At 52.0% G+C, this 23,915-nt stretch overlaps 9 protein-coding genes across 9 annotated transcripts; 5 read left to right on the top strand and 4 right to left on the bottom strand.

Annotated features, from left to right (window-relative positions):
• Positions 1 to 103: 103 nt before the first annotated feature.
• Positions 104 to 1,185, top strand: M436DRAFT_63838 (nuclease PA3; the record flags this gene model as incomplete). The annotated part of the gene is made up of 3 exons (XM_013572204.1): positions 104 to 170; positions 223 to 692; positions 763 to 1,185. 3 exons carry the CDS (start codon positions 104 to 106, stop codon positions 1,183 to 1,185), a joined length of 960 nt encoding a protein of 319 aa, XP_013427658.1.
• Positions 1,186 to 1,464: 279 nt separating this feature from the next.
• Positions 1,465 to 2,775, bottom strand: M436DRAFT_12304 (MOSC-domain-containing protein; the record flags this gene model as incomplete). The annotated part of the gene is made up of 3 exons (XM_013571893.1): positions 1,465 to 1,772; positions 1,829 to 1,937; positions 1,990 to 2,775. Coding segments are annotated over 3 exons (1,203 nt in total), but the record flags the coding sequence as incomplete, so codon positions are not given.
• A 917-nt stretch (positions 2,776 to 3,692) lies between these two features.
• On the top strand, positions 3,693 to 4,941 carry M436DRAFT_46767 (P-loop containing nucleoside triphosphate hydrolase protein; the record flags this gene model as incomplete). Its single annotated transcript, XM_013572112.1, has 3 exons — positions 3,693 to 3,877; positions 3,929 to 3,981; positions 4,040 to 4,941. Coding segments are annotated over 3 exons (1,140 nt in total), but the record flags the coding sequence as incomplete, so codon positions are not given.
• A 1,980-nt stretch (positions 4,942 to 6,921) lies between these two features.
• Positions 6,922 to 8,017, bottom strand: M436DRAFT_63835 (uncharacterized protein; the record flags this gene model as incomplete). The annotated part of the gene is made up of 3 exons (XM_013572203.1): positions 6,922 to 7,509; positions 7,759 to 7,899; positions 7,952 to 8,017. 3 exons carry the CDS (start codon positions 8,015 to 8,017, stop codon positions 6,922 to 6,924), a joined length of 795 nt encoding a protein of 264 aa, XP_013427657.1.
• Positions 8,018 to 9,173: 1,156 nt separating this feature from the next.
• On the bottom strand, positions 9,174 to 10,427 carry M436DRAFT_45820 (uncharacterized protein; the record flags this gene model as incomplete). The annotated part of the gene is made up of 2 exons (XM_013571930.1): positions 9,174 to 9,971; positions 10,050 to 10,427. The coding sequence occupies 2 exons, from the start codon at positions 10,425 to 10,427 to the stop codon at positions 9,174 to 9,176; spliced, it is 1,176 nt and encodes a 391-aa protein (XP_013427384.1).
• Positions 10,428 to 15,281: 4,854 nt separating this feature from the next.
• M436DRAFT_63833 (uncharacterized protein) lies at positions 15,282 to 16,537 on the top strand (the record flags this gene model as incomplete). The annotated part of the gene is made up of 3 exons (XM_013572202.1): positions 15,282 to 15,494; positions 15,765 to 15,857; positions 16,187 to 16,537. 3 exons carry the CDS (start codon positions 15,282 to 15,284, stop codon positions 16,535 to 16,537), a joined length of 657 nt encoding a protein of 218 aa, XP_013427656.1.
• Positions 16,538 to 17,412: 875 nt separating this feature from the next.
• M436DRAFT_81927 (uncharacterized protein) lies at positions 17,413 to 18,200 on the bottom strand (the record flags this gene model as incomplete). Its single annotated transcript, XM_013572353.1, has 2 exons — positions 17,413 to 17,590; positions 17,677 to 18,200. The coding sequence occupies 2 exons, from the start codon at positions 18,198 to 18,200 to the stop codon at positions 17,413 to 17,415; spliced, it is 702 nt and encodes a 233-aa protein (XP_013427807.1).
• A 2,551-nt stretch (positions 18,201 to 20,751) lies between these two features.
• Positions 20,752 to 21,977, top strand: M436DRAFT_10213 (uncharacterized protein; the record flags this gene model as incomplete). Its single annotated transcript, XM_013571887.1, has 2 exons — positions 20,752 to 21,800; positions 21,851 to 21,977. Coding segments are annotated over 2 exons (1,176 nt in total), but the record flags the coding sequence as incomplete, so codon positions are not given.
• A 1,431-nt stretch (positions 21,978 to 23,408) lies between these two features.
• Positions 23,409 to 23,843, top strand: M436DRAFT_72842 (uncharacterized protein; the record flags this gene model as incomplete). The annotated part of the gene is made up of 3 exons (XM_013572268.1): positions 23,409 to 23,487; positions 23,544 to 23,603; positions 23,656 to 23,843. The coding sequence occupies 3 exons, from the start codon at positions 23,409 to 23,411 to the stop codon at positions 23,841 to 23,843; spliced, it is 327 nt and encodes a 108-aa protein (XP_013427722.1).
• Between the last annotated feature and the right edge of the window lie 72 nt (positions 23,844 to 23,915).

The following is a 23,915-nucleotide window of genomic DNA, read 5'->3' as shown; positions in this document are numbered from 1 at the left end:
TATCTGTCGACCATACATCACTAGAGATATCATCAGTCGTCTTCCACGTTATATAGAGAGTACTTGCACGTTTCAACCCCACTTTCTGATCAAGAAACAAGACATGCTCGTCAATTCACTCCTCATAGCCAGTGCCTTCATGGCAACCAGCATCTATGCCTGGAATAAAGGTAATCAACAATCCTCTATACATGCCATTCGCATATTCTAATCCCCACCCAGACGTCCATCAACAAATCGGTCATGCCGCAGAACACCTTCTGACCCCCTCCACAAAGTCCATTCTCTACCAAATACTCGAGCCCCACTACAACAACAGCATCGGCCTCGCAGCAGCATGGGCAGACGACTACGCTCACACCCCCAAAGGCGCTTTCAGCTACCAATGGCACTGGATAGATTCTGCAGACGACGCTCCTCGCTACTGTAATGTTTACTATCACCGTGATTGCTCAGCAGGCGGTTGCGTGGTTTCTGCTATAGCAAATCAGACGCAGATTCTAAAGTCTTGTATAGACAGAGTCAAGGCTGGTGAGCTGCTGAATGGAGAGGATACAACTTGTTCGCAGGCATTGAAGTGGGTAGTGCATTTCCTGGGCGATATCGCACAGCCTTTGCACGCTTCGGGGCGCAAGGCGGGAGGCAATGGCATCGAAGTTGTATTCGGGAACAAGACTACCGAGTTACATGCTGTAAGTTTCTGCTCTTGCATCCTTTCCATCACTCCCATGTAAATTTCTTTTTCTGACGCCAAAACATAAGGTCTGGGATGGCTACATACCCTACGCCGACGCGAACGTCACAAGTTTCCCCAATACAACCATCCACCCTTTCTTCTCAAACCTCCTCTCCCGCATCCACGCTGACGACTTTGACCTCCCCACTTCGGAATGGATGGCCTGCTCCAATCCCTCCAGAGCTCTAGAATGCGCACTAAACTGGGCTCGCGACAGCAACGCCTTGAACTGCGATTACGTCTATGCAAAAGACATCGATGGTGTGGATTTGGCGACAAGTGGGTATGCGAGTGGTGCGTTCCCTATCGTGGAGTTGCAGACGAGTAAAGCGATTTTGCGGTTGGGGACTTGGTTGAATGGATTGGTGGATGGCCAAGGCAGTCATGCTCAAAGTCTTGTGGTACAGACGGATCCGAGTTGGTCGATGGATTCTGATCGTGGCGAGTAGGATGTTTGCCGATGCTGTATATAGATGAATACAAAACTCTGGATCACATGTACGACTTGTCAGTGGTCAATTCAGAGAGAACCATGTGTGGTATACGGAAAGCTCGATATGAAGAATCATGTCATGGTCTCCGAGAACAGAGGCTCCTACTTACGCCATACTCTTTGTCGGCAACGGCATTTCTCGGCTACAACACAGGCACCGCTTTAGAAGTGCGCGTTGTTGAAAGAAGGAAAATACCACAAAACTTTTATTACTTTCCTAGTCTTGGAACAACTTGATGTAAAAGTGCTCTCCCGTCTTGACAACCTCCATCTCCTCACCCACTCTGATCTGCTCACTACCCCTGGCATCCTTGAGTAAAGGTACCATTTGCATGCCCAGCACTGGATGAGCACCAGCACCTTTATCCACAAACCCTCTTGATTGTTTCAGAGACTTGTAGGGCTCAGCCCGGTCTTTGATGCCGGTCTCAGGGTCGACGTTGGGCAGGTCGCAGCGTGTGGTGCGGCAACTGACGTGGTAGTCGAGGTTTCCCGAGCGGATGACTTTCCAGCCGTCTTCGGCGAAGGGTGGACAGCCGGTTACTGGTGTTTTTGTTAGCTAAAGGTCGAGGTTGAGGGGGAGCGTGAATGGTACTCACAGTATATGTTTGCGCGGAAGCGGAGCGCATTGAGATGAGGTGTTGTTAGGTTCTTCACTGTCTTGGATACTTTTTGTACAGATGGAATGCCCATGATGGATAGCGGGTACTGTTACAATGTCAGCGACTGTTATTTATATTCAAGACCCAAGACAACTTACAGCATCAGCAAAGCCTACGCCGGGTTGGTAGCCAGCCTCTTCTGCCGAAGGTGCATTTCTGAACACTTGGCGATGGTTGAGGGGGTCTGCCATGAACAGAGCAAGAGGATTGGAGACACCAAGGAAGTACTTCAGCTTTGCCAGTGTATCTGGGGGTATCTCTGACGTGACGTTGATGGCCATTGGCGAACACTTCCAGATCTTCATGACTTCCCGGTTGTACTTGCTTGATCTCTTCTCGTCAGGGGCGATGGGAAGCTTGAAGGCGAGGCGTGGTTCGGCTCTGAAATCGCGCTGAGCAAGCTTAGTTTTGAGAAGCGAGAATGCGGTTTTCAGGCCGTCAAGATTCCATGACCATTCCGGAGTGAAGGCAAACGAGCACGCGAGACAACCCTTGGACTTGACCCATTCGGCATCTGGAGAGTATGAAGGGGATGACGGATCCGGGACCCAGACCTGGACATCCACTTGACTCAATCGAGGTACGTTGCGCTGAGTGATGAACTTCCAGTTGTGAGTCCATTCAGTGTTGACGCCAAGGTCGCCTTCCTCCTTCTCCACCTCTTCTGTCTTGAGTTGGGCAAAGCAGAACTGACGATCGTAGCGTAGACCAGTGAGGATGACATCGTTGTGTTCGATTTCCACAGGCTTGCAGGACTTGACGGGGTAGATGAACAAAGCCTTGATCTTGCATGCAGCGGAAGAGTCCAGGTTCTCGCCGTTGTGTTCGGGTGAATATTGATCGGTCATATTACTTTTGCCGACGAGACCGAAACGACGACATCCTGGCACGATTAATTTGGCCTCGAGTTCTTTTCGGAATTGGGAGCTGAGAAGCAGGAGTGAAGCAGTACAGGCGACCAGTAGAGCAGCGATTAGGGCAAAAGCGCCACTCTGCACGAGGGTGTCCATGTTGTCGGGTTTCAGCGAGTGTAGCAGTGTATAAAGTTTCGAATGGTCAAGAGAAGGAAAGACAGCTCAAGAAGTGAAAGAAAGACTTGAAGGCGAAACAGAGAGGGAAAAGCACAGCATGGTCGCCAACAATTTCACAGTCTAGGAAACAACAAAAACACGAAGGGCCTCAGGATCTTCAGGTACAGAAAGGAGTGGTGTAGTATTTGAGCCCAGACAGGGAGCTGAAGCAAGTCATGTGGAGCGGCCCGCTACCCTCATCGGCGAGTCCGAGGGTGGTTTGGCCACCCATTGTGCGTGTAGGCGTACGAAAGCAGTAGTGATGGAAGCAGATCCGATGGATGACAGGACGATCTCAAGATGCAAAGGTGAAAAGGTGTGTTGGATCCGTAGAAGGAAGACTTGGCTCACGACAAAATTGACCATCTCCGGGAGAGCAGGTGCTTGCAGGCATCTTGTCGCGGGCCAAAGTCATGTGAAGACGCGGGAGTCTTCCTACCGAGCCGGGGAGGCCGAGCGGTAATCGATAGGGACGGGTCCGCATCGCGGCTCTGTTGTCTGACTTGTCTTCCTAAATGCGGCTGATTGGACATGGCCAGAAGACATTCGAATAGCTTCTACATGCTCTAACAGCCTCATCTCCCCATGGTCTGTGGCTGTCCAACGCACCATCAACATGTCCGAACCCCCTGTCCCGATCCCGCCGCCACCGGCTCCTGCTAGCATGCCGCCGTCAAGTTCGCGTATGTCGCGTCTCCATCATCTGGCCGTATACCAAGTCTGACCGTCTGTCAGATCGCCTGCCCACCGTCTCGGCCTCGGAAGCACTTCTCAGCCTGCAATCCCGCGGACCCCGGTCTATCTCCACCGGCCTAGAGCGACTCGATGCGATTCTCGGCACCTCCAAGGCTGGACTCGCGCGTGGAAACTTGACTGAGATCTGGGGTCCTGCCGGCTCGGGCAAGACGTCTCTTGCGTATGTTCGGCGTCCGCTACCGTCGCCAATCGATGCTGAAAGCTCCTATAGACTACAAACTGCAACACACGCCTTGAACAATGGGTCCTCGGTCATCTGGGTAGGTGCGTCTTCTCTTACTCTCCGCTGCCTACTCTATCAAGACACTGCCTCACACCAAAGCAGATGCGACGACAGCTTTCGCAAGATGCAGACTGAATGACTTTCTTGCCGCCAACCCTTCCGTCAATGCCTCCGAACCCGACAAGGACACCAGGCTGGACCGCTTCCACCCTTACTCGACCCCTACCGTCGCACACCTGCTTGCCCTGACTCTACATCCGCCGCAATCTTTCCCCCCGCCAGGGACTGCCCTCATGATCATAGACGACCTACATGCCATCTTCGAAGTATCATACCCTCGCAATCGCGCAAACACCTTCTCGAGCCATAAATCTGAAGCCGCAAGATGGGCTGCCGGTCGTCGCTACGGCATCATGGGCACTCTCATATCTGCCTTGAAGAAACTAGCTGCCCTCAACGACATGGTCATCTTGATCACTACCGGGTGTGCCACGCGCGTACGATCCGGCAGTGGTCTAGGTGCTGTCTTGGTCCCTGGCATGGGAGGAGCTGAATGGGAAGCCGGCATAAGCAACAGACTCGTCATGTTCAGAGACTTTAGACTCGGGAGCTGGGCTCAGCAACAGCAGAATCCAGAAAGCGCGAGATACATCGGCCTGCAAAAGAACAATGGCGTGGCCTTCTCTGACGAAGGAGAAACTGGTCAAGTGATTTCATTCACCCTCGACAAGGACGGACTCAAGGATATCGTCAGTGAGGATTCCATTGCAGATGCTCCCGTCGTTACACTTGCCGCGTCACCTTCAAAGATCCGCAAGCGCCCGTATGCCGAGATTGCTGATAGCACCGCAGAAGGTCGCGACGAGTACGGCTGGCTGAATGGAGACGAGGCAGATACCGAAGGCTTGATTGATGAAGCTGCACTGCTCGAGGACGACGAAGTTGCTGCCACTGCTGCACCCGAGAACCACAACCCTGCGACCATCATCATCGACGACTGAACTTGAATCACGACCTTATCAGCAGATGACCTGTTGACTCTTGCGGTAAAAGCAATCCCTGGCCTGTTTGAATATTACCAGCCGTCTGTCCATCTTGCCGCCTTTTCTCCAGCATTCTCTACCGGCTAAAGTCAAGCTACCCCCTTTGCTCCATAGGAAGACACTCCGGCAAATAAGCATACCACCCCCACGTCGGTCCTCTCCGCCATCATCTACATTCTTCGACTCCGCATGTGTCTATTTCCAGGTCGCATTCAGGATTAATCTGCAAGAATCAGGATAAACCAATGAATGCACAAAAGCAGTCATCAGGCTATCCCGTTTGGCATGTGATGAGAAGAAACAGGGACGACTGAGTTGTTGGTGGCTTATGTGTTTATCGTTGGCATGTGACGGAACACGGGACCGCATATGCGTGCAACAAAGAAATATACAGGGTGTTTGCACAGCCGAAGGTTATTGTAAGGCTTGCAGACTGCTTATTTCGAGCTTGGTAACACCATTCATTCGCTGTAATCCTTGAATATGCAGGCGCACCGATGTGCGCGCTATCCATCGGCCTTGAAAATACCCTGTATGTATCATGCAATATGCACGCCGCTGCGGCCCGCGGTGTAAGCCACAAAGATGATCACTCACCTAGATTGATTGGAGAAAAACCTGAACGGGCAGTAGCAAGATATCAATCTTGAGATCAAAAGAGTACTTGCAGTGTGGGTTTGGTGTGCATGGTCTTTGGTTGGTGGATTCGAACCATCGCACAACACCACTTTCGGACTTTGAATAGTCAGTACCCTAGAGATGAAATTTCCGTACTCACTCTCCTCTTCGTAACCCACGTGGTTCGTGGCATTGGGCTGGATGACTTGAACAGGTCGCGTAATGTCCTTGCCATGCGCCTATGCATACACTTGGTTCGATCATCTGCGTGAACAGCTTCAGCAGGCGGACACGAGCTCACTCCACACCAGTTCGACGGTGGTAAGTTTTGGTGTATCACGTTGCTGTATGCAAGTATCCAATCGCATGATGTTGAGTCGAATCAACTTCCTTGTCTCAATCATCTACCTCTCTGTGCCAGCCAAGATAATGCTTCGAGGTTCGGAATGATCTCTCTGGTTGCCATGGCCGAGCAGACCCGCGAAACGCGTGTCTCTTGCTCGTGTCATGTGCATGTGAAACATTCAGCTGTGAAGGTACATCCAAAAGTGTCTCGTCAAGAACACATGGTCGCCCCCATCAAAATTGGCGGTCAAAGACATAGACGACCCGTAAGTCCTGCACCCCTTAGGACATGCATAGCCTCGACACGATCGCTAGTCGGGCTTGCATGATCCCCTTGGTGGTGTCAATCAGGCATCTATCACCTCATGCATACATTGCTCAGGACGATTCCCCTTAGGTAAGAAGAGAGAGGAAGAGGAAGGTATGGAGCTGAGGAGCTGAGAAGGTGCCGTCCAAGCAAAACCGTTCCTCCATCCTCTTGACCGATAGGTATTGTAATACGACATACGGTCGAAACAAGGTGCAAGCTCTCGAAGACCGAGAATATCACCGAAAGCTAGGCACTGAGGCTCTGCAGTCGGAGCTTCGTCTAGTCAATCTCGCGGGGGTGCGGAGGGGAAACAGAGCAAAGTTCGGTGTGCCACTCCCTTTTGCTTGAGTCTGGGTTGATAGGGTGAACAAGATGGATGTACCAATGTCCATTTGGGTTGGTGGACGTCGAACTTGCCTTTGATTCGACGCCATCATCCTGGGGAAATCGAGGGGTCGGGGCAGGTGGCTTGGGCGGATGGAAGCGCCCCCAGACCTCAGGGCACCCGGGACGGCAGTCTGGGTACGTAGAAGGATCGAGGAATCTATACTGCAAGCCATGTACCATTTTCGTACCGCAGCCACCACACACGTGCCTGTCTTTGCGAACATGTCATTATCTCTTCTTGTTTTTTCTTGCACGTATCGCTTCTGATGTTTGCCTACTCATCGGCAATCGAGGACGATACAGACGATATGCTCGATGTTGCGGTCGGCGATTCGCTGGTCTGTTGCGCGCTTATCGTTGAGCTGATAGTGCCAATACAATACAATCACGTAGTAGTGACGGGTACGCGGCCTGCTTGTATCTTGTCGGTCTGAAATGGCACCCCCACGGTTTCTTGCACGATTCAGATCTCTGATCTTGTCCACTTGCCCGACGGGGTTTGTACTTCCAGGCCAGTGCTCTATCTCATATATCATCCGGGTTATCGATCGGGGTGCATCGACAACAATGTCTTTGATGACGTAGCTGAGTGAATCGCGCTTTCTGACGGCACAGCAAGGAAAGATTCTCGCTCCAGCGGTCCACCACGTTCTTTCGAACAGGACTTTGACCGGTTTTAAGTTTGTCTGCACTTCAGATGCCAAGTGGAGCCGAGTGGGCAGGCAGTTTCGTTGAGAATGCCCAGTCCAAGAACGCGTTGTTGCGGTGAAGCAGAAGATGGTTTTGCGCCGGTGGCAGTAGTTGGTGTATGAGGAAGCATGTCCTTCCTTATCGCTCGCACAAGTAACGACATGAGGGGCAGATGACTACGGCCGTGAGAAGATAGCAGCTGTCCTTGAGTATCAGAGCAGCACCGGAAAAGCGGATTCCTAGTGTCTTGACGTCGAGCAGCAAGCTTTCTGTCTAGTCGCCCTGTCGTGCACATGACAAGAGGTTGCGATCGTATTTTGTTTCCCCGCGATCCCCGCAAGATAAGGAACCTGGAGAGACTTTAGGATCGCGGAGACGGTGTCGGTGGTCTTTCTCGATTTGGCAAGCCGGTTACCCCAACTCACGGCATGTATCGAATGCAGGTATTCTGTGTCTGCAAGCCACATCGACCGTCCAAGAGGAAGGAGGCCGGCGCAGAAACACTGGTGGCTAGAAAACAGCGATCCTTTCTGATCACATTTCTGTGCAAGAAATCCTGCTGTGAACTGCGTACGATGATCGCCATGTGCTTGGTTTTCTCTATGCAATTCGACATACGTCCTCCCGAATTTGCCCGAGAACAGCGGACGGTCGCTTCGGGCAGTACTTGCGACCAGCGTCCATGGAAGACGGTTGCCCTAGTCGTCGTATCTGACTATAAAGGGAAGAGATTGCTTGCTGCGTTGATATGGTTGCAAAATGCCTTGACACACCAACGTCCGATAAAGCAGGTGCATGTGGAGAAAAGAACAAGGCTTACGAGACAAGCATTCTTTCCGTTGAATAGAGGAGGAGAGTCAGTGGCCAGAGCGACCTCTGCCTCCGTCGATCAGGGGGCCCTTATTCATGCATCGTACGTATATCCTGAGTCTCCATGGCGTGACTTCGGCGGAGGGATGATCGGGGTAATCTGCAGCAAGCGTGGTGCACAGCAACAAGACCGTTTGTGAGCCAGTGATGACTCAACTCGTGAGATCGTTTCGTTGGCAAAAAGGACAGGACAGCGAAATGAGAGGCGACGATCCCGTAAGCCCACCTAAGCGCCCAGACGTCCTCTCGTACGCAAGTCCCATTGCTCCGACTGCCAACCATTAGGTGAGACGCCGATTCTGCATGATGGTGCGTTTCTGTAAGGGCCCGTGGGGAGGCTTGGAGGACGCTGGGGCATGCATGTGGACTGATTGTGGATAAGAAACTCCGGAGACCAACACATACGAATCTGCATCGACGCGCAAGTTGTGGAGACTGTGTGGAGCTGATAATGTGGAGGCGGTGATTCAACGATAGGCCGTAACAGTCAGGCGTTTGAGTGTAGATTTGAATGAGTTGTGTATTTTGCAAAACAGAGGATGAGTCTGTTTCGAATAAACGAGCTAAGGGGAGTGCAAGAAAGCGTCTATCTAGAGGAAGGAGCCACTGGACTTCATTCATCCGCATTAGTTGTAGAGAAGCAAGGCCGCTAAAATCGCAAAACAGAAACGAAGTCATTGGAGTTCTCGAAAGCAATAACAAAACGATAGGCAATCTTTCTGATTGCAGGTATTCTCCCCGCCAAAAACCCGGCGAGGAACCCTTCGTGGGATATCCCTCGCGATTCCCGCTCCATGATACTATCAAGCCGACTCCAGTCCAGTCTATAAGGTAGTGTTAACGCCGTGCCGAAACGAAGAGAAACAGAGACTCCGAAAACCATCGATCAAAACACCTAGGCCATAATATCGTGCCATTAACGTCCAACGCCTTGACAATGATTTCAAAAAGACGTGTTTTCGAAGCGTGCTTAATTCGAGTTGTCGCCGGCTATGCTGCCAGTGGTGCTAGACTGACCGCTGCTGAAGCCGTTGGGGTTGTTGAGGAGATCGTTGACTTTGACGGCTGATGGCACCATGGGGATGGGCAGTTTTCGTTGGGCTCCGTCTTCGCGTTCCATGATCTCACTGATGCGAAGACCGCTGTGGTGCGTCGGAATGTACGGCTGTTGACCGTCAGCGGACGGCTCAACAGGGGCAAGGGCGGGAGGCGGTTGGTGCTGGAGGGAGAGATGGTGGAGCGTGGGGAGTTGCACACCGTTATGGAAGTACTGCGGACGAAGCCGAGGAGAATGAGAAGGAGTGGCCAAGGGAGTGTGGTCGGGAGTTGGCGAGGTCGACTCGTGAGAGAATGAAGGCGATGGCGGCGCGGTCGACTGAGGAGAGCCAGGACGCGACTTCTTGGTCATGCGGTGGTGCGAGTAAGGGTCATCATCCTCGTGAGAGTGAGAACGCGACATTGGCTGAGAAGTGGGGTTCGAGCTGTAGTGGTAAGCCGAGAGAGAAGGAAGACGGCCAGTCGAGTAGGGATGGTGGCTGTAAGGGTGGGTCCCGTATGTATGTCTGCTGGCAAGACCCATGTGGTGCGAGGGGAGTGAGTTCTCGCGCTCGACTTGCGAGGCAGCGGTGGCGAGCAGGTTAATGTCCATGGGGTGGTTGAGGCCCGCTGGGCTGAGATCGCCGCTCACATTACGCGTCAGGTAAGAGCCGGGGTTGCTTGTGTAGGCGCTGGCGTAAGAGTGGGGAGGAGAGACATTGGGCGACGAGAGCTGGGATGAGGGGGCCGAGTGCGATAGGCTGTTCATCTTGGGAGGAGGAGGCATCATGTGGTTCATCTGCTGCAGGACCTGGTGCTGGGCCTGATCCATGATTCCGGCCTGAGCGGCGGCGGCAGCGGCAGCAGCTGCAGCGGCGGCGGCGGCATGTTGCTTGTTACCGCGTCTCGAGTTGGGGTTGTTGTGGATGCGCGAGTGACGGGTCAGCTCGTCAGAGCGGCTGAAGCGCTTTGTGCAGCCTGGGAACTGGCAGGCGTGCGGCTTCTCGCCGGTGTGAGTGCGGATGTGACGGGTCTGGTGCTCGAGGCGGTGGAAGGCCTTGTCGCACAGAGGACACTTGTAAGGGCGCGGCAGGTCAGGGCGCACGTCTTGCTGAGGGGTGGTCTGGGTAGTCTGTTCCTGGGTGGGCATCTGGGCGGCCATGGCGGGCACAGTGGCAGCAGCAGCCATGGAAGGATGGGACTGGACACCGGCGTCGACGTAGGTCGAGGGAGTGGTGCTGTGGTGCGAGGGGGGAGTGGCCGAGGAGTTGTCTGGATTCAAGAGGCTGGAGAAATCCACACCGGACGAAGTGCGCTGCATTGACGGGCGTGAAGGTGAAAAATCTGGAGAATAGGCGGGAGGGGAGAGGGCGGGAGAAGTGGTTAAATAGCGACGAGGGCGTGACGCAGACGAAGGGAAAAGGCGTGGGGGTGGGCTCCAACTTTGACTGAGAAAAGATCCACCGACTGCCCGCCAAGCCGCAGCCCTCGTCGCGCCCGACGTTAGTCACTAGCGCACCTGTGCTGCTGGCCCAGGGCCGAGTCGCCGACAAGCTGGCGAGGACATGCCGTCGGAGCGACACGGGTGACGGCAACAGATAGCGCAAAGGTCTCTCTTCGGTGACCTGAATCCAAAACCACCTCACCCGCTTGTGCGCGCCCCTCTGTCCTGTTTTGTGCACTGCACAGCCAATCCCCCATCGTCTCGTCAGCCAGCCGCACACCACCTCTCCTCCTTGCTGCCCCAGCGGACGTTCCTCTGTCTTGCATTCTTCTCTGCCTTCCAAACGCCCCGTCCTTCTTGCGGAGCCTCCGCCCGATAAGTGCAGAACAAGACTTTTTAACCTTTTCCGTGACGACCCGTGGCATGTGTTGGGGATGCCTGTGTGCTTGTCTCTCTCCGGGCATCCTCTATAACCTCATCTGTGCAATTATGACGATGCTGCACGGTCACATCCCTTGAAGCGTTGGCCTCTTTGCAGCCGAGAAGCTTTCATTGTGCGCTGCCTTCCCTTGCGTTTCTGTATCTTTTTTGTCTCTGCGCTACATCTGACACGGGCGTGCGCGGAAATGACTTTGTGGGGACCCACATACAAGATTTTTCGAATTCTCATAGAAGCGCGCCCCCAGAGGTAGGCCCGAAATAGCAGTGCGCCCCTGACCATGGCCGCATTATTGTTGTGTTTGTGCTTTACAACAGCGCCAAGCACTAGCAAGAGGCCGGCCGGCCTCATCGAAATCTCAGAGCACTTGATTTCGCCGTGTTCTTGCCGAACTCATCGTCCTGTCTGGAGCCGGAGTGATGAAACGTGGAGCGCTCACTCCGTCCCCCAGAGCCTCGTTTGCGACGTATCCGCTCGCTTGCTATCTGCCTCCCTCTTCATTCTCTGTCCAACATGTGGGCTTGATTTCTCCGTTGGCGCTCCCTATAGTCGCATGACGAGATCCATGGCGGATAAGTTGTTCCTGCTTATCTCTGCCCTATCTGCTTTCCGCACTCAGAATGGCAAGCAGGGCTTATTATAACCTACATCCTAATTGGTAAATAACCGATCATTTATCCGCGTGTGGCTGCAGGCATCTGCTCCTACACATAACCAAAAGCGCGCCTAGGTCGTATCATCTCTCCAGATTCTGGCATGTGAAACGAACCTGGAGAGTAGTCCGTCCGGGGAACAGCGAACTGCATTGCTTCATGCTTGCAACAATGTGATCACAACTTGTCAGGCTCCCTTCAATATGCAACTTGTCCAATGGAATGAACACTTGTTACTTACCTGCCCATCTTTACACTGCCGATTCCATCCAATCTACTGCACGTTGTATGCCCATGGCCTAGATCAGGCAACGGATCGAGTGGAGGGATCGAACGACATGCCTTCCCACAGCAGGCGGGTAATTGCGCTCCACTCTGTTCCTGTCCATACACTTGCACAATCATCTGTCTCTTCTTCAGCCGTTCCGACAGAGAACATCCCCCTCATGCAGTGGCTATTTGCAAGTTCAAGACTCTCCCCACAAACACGGATGTGTGGGGGGGTAAGATATCACCCCTTGTTTGGTCCTTGGGGCGCCCCCGGTGGACTCGCTTGAATCGGTTACTGAGGATCTCTTGAAGTTTGAATGAAGTGCGTGCAACTGAATGGCACAATCAGCCTGGCAAAACCAAAACGTAATCATTTGCCTAATCGCTGAACCTTTTGGCAATCCTCAATCACGCCATTGTCCCCTCCTGCATCGCAGACTGCTCTCGCACGTAGCACGCAGAATCGGTCTCCGTTCGCCCATCGCGATCAACACAGCACACACCCCTCATTCGAAACTGACTTTGATACCATCTCATAGATCCGGGGCAAAACGACCGATTCTCCACGCCAAGATAGGCATAACCTGGAGCTCGCAAGCCACATTTGCACGTCCTCCACTTCCCTACCGCTCCCACGGGTCAATGCGGCATTCCCGCAAGTCTGTAGCCAAGGTTTTTACGCCCTCGCTCAAGGACTTCACTCACCCCAGGTTCTAGAAGATCACACAATTTTAGAGGTGCAAAACGTCTTGTTGTCACCGTAAGATGGGCTCATGGCAGTGTGTCGCTTTGAGTAGCTTCGAATCGCTCCAAGTCACATTCATCAGCGCGAGCTCTATCTTCAGGATTGAGAAGGCCAGGTTCGAAGGCCTGCCATGCCATTGAGTCATTGTTGGACTCTAGCTGTGATTGCGATCCCCACATACTCGTTTGAATTCCAGATGCCACGAATGTCCCAGCGGCAGTTGCCTCAATCGCAGAGTCTCCATGGCGAACTGTGTTCTGACCCACAGATGAGAAAGAATTGTCATCGGATTCGATCGGGCTCGCTGAGCGGCAGATGAGAGTCGTATGAGGCTCCACACACTCATACGAGATGATCAGTTACAACGCCTAGATCCGTCGCATCGGAGGTACGGGCCAAGCCATGGAGCGTTGGTTCACAGTCAACAAGACTTTGGCATTTGCAGTTGGTTCTGGGGCTGACGGCCACGTGTTGGCAGAGGATTCCATGCAGCTCCCGTCTCCAGGAAATCAACTTTGCCATGCCCTCTCCGCAAACATACAGTACCGTCTACAAACAACAAGACCGCAGAAATTGTCGTATCTCTGCACACTGTGCAGTCAACGGCTTCGATGTTCGCACCCCAACGCTTGGAAGGTGCAGTTGAAATGTCGTCTGTCAAGCTCTTGGCAGTAGAATTTGCTCTCTCGCACCGAATTCAGCATGGCGTCCGAAACATCGCCGCAAAACCAGCCCCAACACAATCGACGAGCAGAAAGCGTTCATGAAAAAATCTTCTACTGCGTTTTCTTTTCACGGCGGATTCACGGCGTCACGCTATGCTCACATCGTCGTCATATCAGAGGTTTCGTCCCTATCCCCGATCCCCATCCAAACACTCGCGACTCAGTGAAGCGGTGGCCTGGTTTTGACATGCTCGCTTGGCATGGTGAGCGCAGTGAGCACTGGCTTCCACCGCTCTTGTCCCAACGTGAACAGGCCTTACGCCCGGGGTTTTCTCTTGTGACTCTTGCTCACAAAGCATTTGCCGGCCCGACTCTGAACGAGGTGCAAGCACGAAGCCAGCCTCAAGATCCCACCCATGTATATGTTAGGCAATCGTAGACGCGATTCGCTTCGAGTCCAACTCAACAAATGCTGTCTACCAGCCCCACCAACGATGGAGAAACGAGTCCGTGTGATGAAGGTGAAAGCAGACCGCTAGATTGCGAATAATCATCTATCTCCATCCTGTTCCTGTTCCTGCAGTCCGACGTCAATGTCGTGTGGAGACCCGACCCCACGAGCATTGCCATGTGCTCCCAAGACCAGAACCAAGCCTCACCCACACGTGCAAAGCCACCACAATCTGACAGGGCAGCGGTTTGTGGATGCGCCCTCGCCGGCTCCAGAGCAAGCCTCAGAAAGGAGAAACTGGGCAGTTCTACTGTTGTGCCATAGCCTCAATTCGACGTCGCGAACCGTGTTGGTGCCTCGATCGATGCTATGTGGGCCAACTGCATGCTGATAAGCCCCAGTCGCAACATTTTGCTTGTGATCGCAGAGGTGATAGTCTACTTTCATGTGACTATCACAATGATGCTCAAGATTCAGGAGTACCGACAAGTTTCGCCGAAATGCGTCGTAACAGTTTGAGCTCCTGCCCAACGAAATTCACCAGCCTATCCACGATTCGTGCTCTCGCATGTCGAATAGTGTTGGGGAAAGCCCTTACGCTGGTGCCTTGGTTACTTTTTTGTATCATGATTGCGTGATTCAGGCCCTTTTGCGATGGCTTCGAGCAAAGCCACCAACAAATCACAGAAAGATACGCCATACGCTACGCCGATGCGCGAATTGGTGACAGGTACGAGCATCTCCACACAAGGACGTGGTCGTCTGCGGAGGCTGCGGGAAGCAATTTGGAGGAGAATCGAACGTTTCCTGGAGAACACTCTGGACTCATCCACCAGTCGCGAACTCTTTTGCCTAACACCTTCGGTTCCGACGGGAGAAGGCAGTCCGACGGCACGAAAGGGGAATGACATTTCCCTCGGTCGGAAGAATCGGCTTTGTATAGCCTCGTTCGTTCGTTCGTACTCACCGAGTACCGTAGCCGAAACCCACCGGCCACCGCTCATGGCGTTCCCCAATATCCCCATTTCGGGAGCTGCATATCGTTCCTTGCAGACTAATAGCAGAATATATTATCAACCCTGTGGATCAGACAACGTTGGGGAAGGCATGCAATCTGTTTGGCTCCTATCCGATCTGGCGGATCTAGAAGAAACACCACGATCAAGCATCCAAAAGCCAATTCTCGTTCATGCGGCAGGTGACAATTTGCGAATAAGAACGTGGGTGTGTACGCCACGGTCCAGTACGGCGCTGCTGAGTTTGGCAAATCGATGTCACCTTGACTACCCACGTGCATCGGGAGTTCGTGAGATGTCTCCGCTGAACCTAGCCTGCTGAACGAGAAAGCAACGCACGAGATAGAGATGGGAGACACGATGGTGGAGATGACTGCTCCAGCTTATCGTGACGAAAAGGGCAATCCCGCTCCACATCGCGAGCCGAACTTCTTGCCCACAACTCCCCCGAATGACACCTCGACTCCCGATTATGCTGTTGCTGCATCTCTCAATGTGTCCGCTAATTTTCACGAAGAAGGAAGGTCTTTCTGCTGTTCGTCGCAGACGCTGAACATCCTCACTCTGAACCTGGTAATGTCGCTTAGCTTCACTGTTCTTCATAGCCACGACTTGCGCTGGGTGGATCCTCTCTGCTTTCTCACGGATCCACAGATAAGGAAGAAGAAAATTCGGCGTAAACCGCTTCCTCTATCCATATGACCATATCCATGCATAAGGGCAGTGTAGCAGTGTAGCTAATGATTGGTTCCTGGCGACCCTCGGACTAGTGATACTCTTCTATCGAGTTGCATCGATTTGTTGTTGCAAACTCATGCTTCTCGTCACTGGATGTAGGAGTAGTCGTTGTATACGGCAGAATGTCCCTTACGCTTGGGTGGGAGAGGGTCGTTCTGGCTAGAGAGGTTAGACCCAGCCGGTATCAGAGGCTATACGGTGAGTTTACCATATGTTCATTTCCTAAAGTCTGCCATTCTTGTTCCCTTCTCGAATCATACAAAACAACAACAAGAATGTCGAGAGTACACAATACTGCTCAGGGACACATCGATGTCCAAAGGAATCCATCCTCGTATCGAGTCGCTTTGGCGACCCTTACGATATTTGACCGTACATCTCCGACGCAACAAACTCTTTCAGACGTGGATATGTTTTTCAGACATTGTGGCTCTTCACGGTGGTGTGAAAGGAGCAGCCCCAGGTTCAGCTAGCAGCCACGAGGCCGTGCAAAATTACATCAAACCACCTCACAAACAAACTCATAGCGCAACAACCTCGAAACCTTCTCTCTTACGACTCCATGGCTTCTCCAAAGGAACCATTGCCGACATGCATCCAGCCATTTGTCAATCACCCTCGCCGAAATGCCATCGAGATCACCAACAATCTCCGATGGCTCTTGGGAGATCTTAGGCGTCATCGAAGAAGGCCGCAACAACGACGAACGCGCAGTCCCAAGAAGCTCATATCACAGGTTGGAGAAACCAGACAGGACAACGCAGAGCAGACTGCGAAACGATCACGTCCTTCGTCAAAGAATCATCATCGCTGCCTGTGTGGGCAGCTTCCTCTTCCTGGCGGTGCTTGGCTTTGGTGTCGGTCTCTTCGCGGCTTAAAGGTAGTGCCTGTTCAATCTCACAAGGTACTTTTGTCCTCATAGAACACGTTTCACGTGTACTTGGCTGATTTTTTGTAGTTCTATCAACCAGGGCCGGTCAGAAGCAGACCAGGGTTGCCAGTACGGCAACGATCTCCGAGAATATATACGATATCTACCGTCAACGACGCACTTTGTCGTCTTCTTTTGGTGTTCATATGATGAATAAGTATCCTTGCATCCTATCGATGGGACCTAGTGCTCTATTAAAGAGTGGTGTAGCGTATTTTTGCGATTTAAGGATTGGTGAAGCTTCGTTTTTGAACTTCGATCGAAAGAACACAAGACCCACCGCGCCTTCTTGTTATTGTGTAAACAAAATACCTCAGCACTGGGTATATCCTCAGCTCATTAGTACGAGTCACATTCTGATCCTCAGATTGTCCGTATCCGTTGGCTAAATATCGAAAATGAAGTTTGGATGATCAAATGATTGACCAAAAAGACATACCATAATCTCGAATTGCGCAAGGAAAAGTACGTCGCACCCACCTACAGCATAGCTATGAGACTGTACGTGAGCCCTTAGACATAGTCTGCTATCATGTATGTTCACCCTATAGCGTCCACGTAGCTTTACAACGTATAGGGAAGAGCAAGACCTCATTCGCTGTGACGGCTCCTAAAATCATATTGTTCTTAGGTCAACAGGATAAACAAGGCAGTGAACAAAGGAAAGAATTCAAAGGTAAACCGGGTTCAGTATTCTATGGAGCTGCTACTTCTGAACCCAACTTTTGACTTTTCGATGTTTCCCTTTCGACGATGATACCGAGAAATGGAATTATCGGAGTCCAGCGCTCTCTACGTTCCTGGATCTGATGTGCTTGTCGATCAAGATGTACTGAAGAGGTGGTCCTGGACCTGCTGTTCCGGACAGCTTTCTTTGACTATTATAACTCTGATTGTGTTCCTCATGTTGGTGTTTCGTTGTAGGAGATCCATGCCGTAATCGACGGTGTTGTCAATGCTGAGACGACGAGCATTCTTGGTGGATGTAGGAAGAGGAGCGCTGGAAATACATTTAGTAGAGCGTTCACATAGGAGTGCGCGAAGGTAATTACCATCGATCTCTGGGACAAAGAGCATCTTGCCGACATGAAGTCTGTTGCCTCCGCGTAACCAGAGTCGACTGGAGACTGGTCGTTGGTGTTATCTTCAGAGCTTGACTCGTTCTCCAAAGTGAGGTCGATAGGGTCCTCTTGGCTGCCGGGACCGCGCTGGGGCGACTCTGTGAGTGTGGAAGTTGCAATTTCATCGGCGGTCTCGTCTTCATCATCGACAGTCCACTTATCCGATACCTTCTCCTTGTATGTTTCTCTGATACCCTGGAGCTCAGCATGAAGCTCAGCCTGCATCTGAGCGTGTCGACCAGCTGAGACCTTGACTTGGACCTCTGCATAATCCTCCTCAGCATCACGAAGCGTGTCCTGGGCACACAAGACAGAGGTCAGAGCCATGTGAGCGCGGATGCGGTAGGACTGCGGGAGGTTGATATAGCCAATGAGGTATCTTGCGATCCCACGCGACAGTTTGCCATCTGCTCTGTCACAAGACTTCGAAAGCTCCTCCATTTGGTCCCAAAGATCTTCGAAGGCCTCTTCCTCGCTGATGTATGACATTGGTCCTTTGAAATGGTTTGTTACTGTGATGATGAGGTGACGTGAAGATCTGGTGTGCAGGGATGTGTACGCGGACGAGAGTAATCAAAAGGCGCACAGTACAGAAGGAGTAGTAAATAGGCTGCAAAGGCTCTTCACTTTACTCGCTCATCGCCATTGCACCCTTCACAACTTGTTTGTATCTCAAGATGAGCAGCATGTCTTCACTCACTCTCTAGAGATCAGATCCCACATTCACTTGATCCCCTCGCGCTGCACACGGGTTTCCGACTGACCCATCGAGACAATGTCTCTCCACAGGAGTTGCTTCATCTTTTGAGAGCACTGTGCACATATACAGTTGCAATATGTATGCTCAAGCACAACGGAAGGTAGGATCGACGGATAGCACTTGTACGTTGAATGTGAGTCCGAGGTCTTGCTCACCTATCGAAGTTTCATGTGGATGCGAAATGATAGAGCTGCCCTAACGATCACGACGTACTATGAACGCTGTTGTTGGGGTAGTAGAACGTCAATCAATAAGACAACGAGTCTTTTGTAGCTTTGCAGAAGGACCTGCAGGTTCTTCAAGGGCTAGCCCCACATGAGACATGTAAGTGGTACGGGATGAGTGTTTTGATCCTGCGTTGGTTTTAGTTGGTAGCTCAAATTCAGTCGTGCTTTAGAAGCCGATTTTCTGGTTGGCTGCCCTGCCGAATCTGTGGTGGTGCCCAACGTGGAGAAACATGATGTGTTGTCAAGAAGATGTCTTGAGATCCTGCTCGGTAACATTAGGAAGCAACGCCCATGGAAAAAGAAAAGATGCTGCCGAAGAGTGTTTCGAAATCACACCACGGCCGAAACAAACATCCTATAGAGACGTCACACCGCTAATCAAATCGTCAGCACCTATCAAAGGATCGTTTTGGGGAAAAGCATTATGATCGGCGTTTGACCGTGACTGCTAATTTGCTGCTCAAAGGGCAAGATAGTTGGCTTGGGTCAGACACAGCCTTGGGAATATCGAGCTGTATCAAGAACACACTCATTGCCAAGAGCCACCAGGTGGCTATCATCGGTTCTGGTATCAGCGTACCACAGACAGCCTCTTCACGTGTTCGAATCCGTCACGCTCTACGCCATCCCGGGGCGACGTAGAGCAATAATGCAAGCTGTAAAGATGCACAGCTGTTCCAAGGTCAGAAATGCACCCACGGCGCGCTGCACTGGCAAGGCTTTTCAGTAGATACTGCTTATTTTTCGAAATGCGTTGTGCACCTCGAAAGCTATCCTTGCGACAAGCCTTCACACATGACGAGGAATCTGGATGCCCTGACAACCAAGGGTAAGATTCGAGCTTGGTATGAGATCGTGCTGGGCATCAGACGGACCCGCCCAAGTTCCCAAGGCGTCTTCTACCAACAAAATTGACCAGTCGCCTCGGGATTCATCGATTCTTTGCAGCAATCGACCATTAGTCTTGGGCCCAAACAACGGATTGGTGTTTGATCCAGTGGCACATGCATATGCGTACCCCTCTTCAGAATCTTGTCGGCGCCGATGGCCCAAAACATATAGTTCTGGGGATAAATGGCGTAGGTCACTATCGAATCTGTCTTGAAACCGTGCATGCTTTACCGAGCGTCAGAGTCGAACCGCCAGTCTCCAGAGGAATAGCAAGATGTGCATATGAGTGGATAGAAAGAGTGTGGAGTCGGCGGGGAAGGACCCGTAGCCGTTGAGTACCCTGCATCGTTCCAAACATTCTGCCGTGTTCAACAACGCTGGTGCTTCGACAGCTTGGGGGTTCCTGGAAGACGTGATGGATTCCAGTTCTGAGCGTGACACGAGTTTCGAGCTGACGCCTGAACGAGTCTGAAGGTGCCTGCATTCCGCTCAGGGCGTGACAAAGGCACATGACGCGGTCTCCAGCATCGGGAAATGCAGCAGTCGCAGAGAATAGCGCGACGGCAACGCGCCATTTCAATCCAAAGCGACGGCTTCTCGTGGCCGCAGGAACTGCAACGCCATCCAGCACGCCCGGAAAACGGAGTGGGTGCGGAACTACAAAGCGCAGCTGCAGGACTCCTGCTAGTGGCGGTGTGGATGGAACTTGATTGGATTCTGAGGAGCCCGACAGGTCGAGACGAGGTTGGGCGCAGCGGTCAAGGTGTGATCGATGCGTGACGGGCTCGATGAATCGTGTCACCACAAGAGCCCATGTGCTTAGAAGAGCCACCGTCTCTTTTCGTCTCGCTAGGTTGACAACTACTTCGTGCCTGCTGATTTGATTATCGTTTAGATGATCGTGGTTGCCATTCGCTCGTCAAGTTTTGCTATTGCCATCGGCGCGACATCTCCTAATTCCTGCCGTCTCCACTGTCACCACGTTACTTAGCATCTCTTCCCGTGATATTAAAGGTTACCTGCTCCTCCGCTGCAGTGCTTCCGTCTCTCTGATCTATCACACCACCTCCCTTGTACCATGCATCACCACGGCGCGGACTCTGAGTCTTTACGGAGTCGAAACTCCAGCTATTCGAACAGTGATTCTGGAAGCAGCAACCACTCTCGTCAGTCTCATAGTACACAAGGAACACAGTATACTGGACCTTCATCCAGGCCCCCGTTTGTACACTACGAGACGTGTGAGGGAAGACTTGAGGGCTCCCGCCTGGAGTATCGCCATCGAACCGAGGATCCCCGGTCGTCTGCAGAGACCTATGCCTCGACCGTGCTTTCAGAAGTCGACGACGATGAGGAGGCTCTGTCTGACGAACTCCATCCCTTGCCACGTCCTGATGCACATCAAAGCAGGGCAATTCCATCGACTCCATCAGATTTTGCCGAGTTATTTCCATCAGAACGCCTCCTGTCGATAAGACATGATGACTCCACATCTGATGGCAACATGAACCTTCGGATTGACACAGTATATGAAAGTCCACGTTGCAATCCCATCGATGTCACGTTGTTTCATCTTCGCATGCACGACCTGAAAACTAGACAGTTCTCCTTGAGGAGATATTGCAGAGATTCTGGTCGGGAGGTCTGCCATTCTTTGCGTAAGTGTCAGAAGAGCAGCACTGAGCGAAGGATGGGTATTCAGAGGTCTCTCAGCAACGCTTTTGCATCTCTTCGTACGATAGCGGAACACAAAAGTTCTGCGCCAACTGCCGGACTCAAGAGATCAGATTCTGGATACGAGTCGCTCCAGTCGCACAGAAGTATCGAGCTCAACAAGCAAGACGTCGCACCAAGCGGTCTTCTCGGTAGGGGACACGTGCCTATTCCCACCAAAACCATCAAGCTCGAGTTCTCGAACTATGCACAGGTGGAAGTGAAGCGTCGAGGTGCCAAGAATAGTAAGCGGTATGAATTTGAGTACTGGGGAGTTCATTATGTCTGGAAACGCATCACAGATCGAACTGGCTTTACCAAGGAAGTATCATTTTGTTTGTTCCGCAACAATGAGGACCGCTCCCTCGCTCGGATTCAGCCCACTCCTCTGAGCGGTGTGCAAAACCGCGAAGAGCTCTCCAAAGGAGGCTGGGTTCCGCCTTGCACCATGGGCATCACCGATGAAGAGATCCTCGAAAACCTCAACGGAATCTCAGAGTGAGTCTGTTTGGTGATCTCAAACTCACCGCCTTGCTAACCATCTCCAGTGTCGTGGTTGCCGCTGGTCTGATAGCACTGGTGGACGACTGCATCAAGCGTCGGTTTCATACCAGACCAGTTCGTGGGCTTGTCATTCCTATCCCCAGACTTCGATTAGACATGGAGTACATGGGTACAGGCGTCAAACGGTCAGACGACGGACTTCCCGTCCGACCTTCAACCAGGGGTTCTACTGCAAGCCGCCGGCCTACACCGCTTCGCAAAGGAAGTTGCGATGTATAACACGACGTTTCGACAGGACGATGCCATATCATACCAACAGAGCTATGTCCACAGGAGCTTTGCAGTCATCCGAGGTGATTCGTTCCATGCATCGTCGACCCGAACCAGCATCTTGTTTCTTTTTTCTGATCAAGTCAAAGCCCGGGTACGGAATCATCGGCTGTGTGGTGCACCTGCATACCGCTGTAGTCTGCATCACCAAAGATTTTTGGAAGATTTCAAAATGTTTGCATCACCTTTTGGGATATGTCACCTCTCATTCTTCGCTTTTCCCGATGGAATGGCCACTTAATATTACGCTCGGATCATATAATGGCCTTCATTGACAACAAATACATATACATTGATGAATCCTCATGAACAATGACTACAACCTGGAAAATTAGGTTGCACAAATCTTTGTTCTTCACCGCTCCAGATATCTTGGAGATTTAGAGTATTCGGGGGTGCTTCTGTCTCACTTCCCCTGCAACTCACCACGGCAGGTACCCGAATGCACGAAATTGTCATCTCGGTGATTTTCCATACTCCCACAACGCTGGAGCTAATTCTGAAATTGTACTTATCAGTTCTGTCTACCATAAGGTCTGTTGCGTCCTGCTGAAGGGATGACGTGGTATGTTGATTGTCCACATCACTCTATGCAATTTTGCCAGCATGCGTTGTTGCGACCAGCACACGCTGGACGGTACATATAGTCTATGGTGGCTCGCTGCCCGACCATCCGGCATTGATATACCGCGGTAGAGCTGCCGAATGCACGCCAGTCCCCTTTCCGTGGCAGACGATGGATCTATTGTGGAGTCCCATATTACTATGGCTCCATCGGGCCTTCTTCTCCCACAGCGGCACGGGAGCCGGTATCGTATTTACACATCATCTTGTTGTTGGAAGTACATCATACGCAAACAGATCTGGGTTTCACCTACGGGAGGGACGGCCCTGCGAACAGCCTAGCGGATAGACAGTGCTGTTTCGAAGACCCGTTTTGACATCTCTGCTGCTACTTGCCTTGTCTGACAGCACACAAAACACATCTTACCTATCGGCTTATCAGGGCTGAACTCTGCCAAGTACGACACACGAAGTAGCTTTCCGGTTTGCTACCCAGCATATTGGGGATTGCAAAGTTGACATGTCAAAGGTCGAGACTAGAGTTGAAGCACAGCGGCACGGTATAAGAAGTCGTACGTCGAAGCTGTAGTTTGTCAGATCACCTTTCGACCTACTACACGATTCGAGATCATCAAAGCCCATCACTATCTGTCAATCTCTCTGCAGTCCATCTCATCTTCGCCAATACTATCTTCAATCGCATACGAGATGGCTTCCATGACTGCTTCCAGGGTCCACACCACCCCAACCCCAGTTCACTCTACTGTCTGGCAGAACAAGCTCATGAGTATGTTCACGCCAGTGTGCTTCCGTCTCGATGGCGATAGACTGACAGTAATGTAGACGAGTGCAGAAGCCGTGGTCTTCGTGCTCCCAACTTCCAGGAATGCTCCGACAGACGTGGTAAGTCTTCAATCCCAAGGGATTGACTGTGACAGAGTCTGACATCCTTCAGGTGGCCGCACTGCTTGGTCCAGTGTAGTTGAAGTTAACGGCTGCAAGCACCAGGCTCGCTACTGGTACGACGGAGACTGGGTCAACAACGCTCGCGAAGACGCTGCAGAGGTCGCTCTCCAGCGCATGGGCGTGGTTCCTGTACCTCGCGGACCTCATGCCCGTCTCCTTGGCTCCATCAGCGTGTAAGGACCACCGACATCGAGGCGACTGTGGTGTATCTCGTCGCCATCTCCTTCTGTTTAATCATCATACATGGGT

The sequence above is a fragment of the Aureobasidium namibiae genome, assembly GCF_000721765.1.
Source record: "Aureobasidium namibiae CBS 147.97 unplaced genomic scaffold scaffold_8, whole genome shotgun sequence".
NCBI lineage: Eukaryota > Fungi > Ascomycota > Dothideomycetes > Dothideales > Saccotheciaceae > Aureobasidium > Aureobasidium namibiae.
This window is presented reverse-complemented; position numbering and strand designations above follow the sequence as displayed.